The following is a 3,055-nucleotide window of genomic DNA, read 5'->3' on the forward strand; positions in this document are numbered from 1 at the left end:
AGAGAACCCAGACGTAGCGCAGATCCGCAATATGATCCACGAGTCTGTGGATTTGCTTGAACGAATCGGGCTACGAGGCCGTATGCTAGAAATCGACTACGCTAATGTCGATCTAATACGATCGCTGGACGTGCAGAAATATGCGACTCGCCGTTCAAATTCTTTGGCGTACAGCGTTGGATATTGGCCAGCTGTATGTACCGATTACCGCTGTGGATATTGAGATTTTATCCCAATTCCGCATCTTTGGCGATAAGAATACGGAGACATTTCTCCTGCAATTCATTTTACCGGAAACCGATCCCGCAAAGTTTCATTTCTTTTGTCGGGTAGCCAGTAATTTGGACCGTTGTACTCGTAATCGAAATATCGACTGGATGTCGATACCGTATAATACCGGGCTGAAGACTGCAGTTATGTGCATCTTAGCCGCGCTGCTTGGAAGCCACAGCGCCCATAATTATATCTATAAGCAGAAAGATCGGCCGGAATATCGGCAAATGCGCGATAAGATCCTGTTATTGGGTCAACCGAAAAGCGAACAGCAGGAGGCACAAGAATTACGTGATATTCTTGCCGCCGCTGGCCAGACCGAAATGGACACTAATCAAGGTGGTCCTAATCAGTTTTATGACGATATGGACGAGCGGATGAAGCGATTCGCAGATCGTCAAAATCAGTATGAGACTGGCACCAGCTTCAACAATCGGAAGCACGTGCCCGATTCACCGGATACTCCTTCGGGAAGTAAGACCGAACAGCCAGTGTATAAAATGCGCGTCGTAAATACTCCTACGACGAGCAAAGGCAATGTGACAGGAAATCGGTCCGCACAGCCGCAATTAGGAGTGGCAGGATGTACGAATCCGCCGCCCAAACCGAGCGCGCCCACGGGAAGCAAACCTGTGTTGATTCCACGAGCGGTGGAAAATAAGCAAGCCGTGGCAGTATCGTCCGCTCCAGCGTCGATTAGTTCGACGACTGTGAAATCGACAGATACGAGTACTGTACCAGTTGATAATAATTTGCGTTTACCGGCCAATAATGGCGATAATAAGAAACCGAATAATGCTAATAAATCGAAAGTTGCAGGAAAAGTGCAAGGACAGCAGCAACCGGCTGCTCCTGTGCCAACTGCAGCCGTCCCAACTGGACAAATGAGTGCGCAAGAAGCTGCTAAATTAGCAGCGTTGAATGCTCGTAATGAAAAGTTACTGAGCACTATATCGTTATCGCGCATGAAACCGCACGAGAGGAAGTTTTACGAAACTACTCAGAGTTTCCGCGATCATGTTGAACCATCGAGCGATGAGTATGTGCATAGCATACTTAAAGAATTGGTCAATAATAAAATCACCGATATGTCGAGAGATGAATACGACTTCTATTCGACTGAAATTCATCGATGGCCGAAAGAAGAAATTGCGACTGGCCCAGTGCCAGATAATTCATTCATTAAATTACCGACTGCGCTAAATGGCGAAGAGACCGAAGTTTTCCACGATACTGTGGAAGAGCCGCAAACAGTTGCATTGACATTAGTCGAACCGGCACAAGGTGTGCTTTCTGAAGCGATCGGCACAGCACTGAGTGTTGTAGCTGCTGGCGTTGTAACCGAATCTGCGACTGCTGGCGCTACTGCTGACGTTGACGTTGATATGCTGTCCGATGCGGATCCGAACGCTGACGAAAAGCTGGACACCGAATAAAGCGGATAAAGCTGTGATTTGGAGAACGACGATTCTCCGGAACGGAAAAGCATCATTGGAATGGATCTCTCATAAAATTGCATTTGAATTTTGTGATTGTTAACGATAGAATATGCCGCCTTTGTGGTCGCATTTTGATCATATTTTCACCAATCGTGTTTGTGTGTTTCTGTTGCCGATTTTGCATGGGCTTCGGAGGGCCTCGCCGTTCCACCCGTGGCATGTTAGGAGGTTGGTGCTGCCTTATAGATAGGCAGAGTCGCGCCACTTCCGTTGCACTTTTGCGCACTTGCACGTGCGAGTTGTTTTTTTGCTTGACCGATCTGCGATCGGTTGCTCATTCACTGGAGATCCGCGCTGCCAGAATTTACATTCTGACAGCTTGTTTGTTTGGCGCATGAGATTTGCTTTCTGGGCATTGTGCCTTTATTTCTTTCTTCGAAATAAATAAACGATCGTTTTGTGGCGCTGGTGTTTTCCTTGTTTTTCCTTACGAGCGTGGACACCACGCTAACACCGGGTTACACAGAAAGAAATTTTCGAAGCGGTTATGAGATTTCCACACGATTCCGCTGGTGGTCTTGACGGGTTTCGACCACAGCATTTCAAAGACATGATCAGTGATATTAAGAGCGATAGTTCCGCCCAACTGTGTGAGAAGCTAGCACTACTAGCGGACCTTATGCTTTCCGGTCGGGTTCCCAAGGAGATTTTACCAGTACTTTACGGAGCCAATTTAACAGCTCTAAATAAAAAAGGGGGAGGTATTAGGCCGATAGCAGTTGGTAGTGTTTTACGTCGAGTTGTAGCCAAAATCGTAGTGAAGCGTGTACAACAGCAGATGGGAGAAAAGCTAAGGCCGAATCAGCTAGGTTTTGGTACCTCCGGCGGTTGTAAAGCAGTCGTACATGCAGCAAGACAGCTTATCTCTACTCCTTCAGACGATGTGCAAGTCCTCGTGAAATTTGATTTTCGAAATGCCTTCAATACGGTTTATCGCGATAAAATGTTGCAGTGTGTCCAGTCACAGCTCCCAGAATACTTTCGTTTCATCGACCAGTGCTACCGCGATCCCAGCAATCTAGTTTTCGGGGAGTGGGATATACTGTCCCAAGCGGGCGTGCAACAGGGTGACCCTTTAGGCCCGTTATTATTTTGCCTGCTCATATTATCACTAATACTGTCTTTAACATCACCTTTCAACGCCTGGTATTTGGATGATGGTGTGATAGGTGGCAGTCTAGCCGTTGTTTTGAACGATGTCAATGCAATTGTAACATGATTTATCATGTGTACATGCACAACGTATGTACTGGTCGTTGGCATAACAGTAACAGTGAGTTGTT

General features: G+C 46.8%; 1 protein-coding gene across 1 annotated transcript; it reads left to right on the top strand.

The window, feature by feature from the left end:
- The first annotated feature begins 416 nt into the window (after positions 1 to 416).
- Positions 417 to 1,709, top strand: LOC129596586 (uncharacterized). Its single transcript, XM_055493912.1, has 2 exons — positions 417 to 1,002; positions 1,099 to 1,709. Exons 1-2 carry the CDS (start codon positions 417 to 419, stop codon positions 1,707 to 1,709), a joined length of 1,197 nt encoding a protein of 398 aa, XP_055349887.1.
- Positions 1,710 to 3,055: the final 1,346 nt, after the last annotated feature.

Source organism: Paramacrobiotus metropolitanus, unplaced genomic scaffold (assembly GCF_019649055.1).
Source record: "Paramacrobiotus metropolitanus isolate TYO unplaced genomic scaffold, Prichtersi_v1.0 Parri_scaffold0000092, whole genome shotgun sequence".
Taxonomy (NCBI): domain Eukaryota; kingdom Metazoa; phylum Tardigrada; class Eutardigrada; order Parachela; family Macrobiotidae; genus Paramacrobiotus; species Paramacrobiotus metropolitanus.

What these genes read in the sequence shown, in the direction of transcription:
- LOC129596586 (XM_055493912.1), top strand. Translation starts at nt 417, where the DNA reads ATGTGCATCTTAGCCGCGCTGCTTGGAAGCCACAGCGCCCATAATTAT. An exon ending in TGTGAAATCGACAGATACGA is followed by an intron (nt 1,003 to 1,098) that starts GTACTGTACCAG and finishes TTGCAGGAAAAG; the next exon opens with TGCAAGGACAGCAGCAACCG.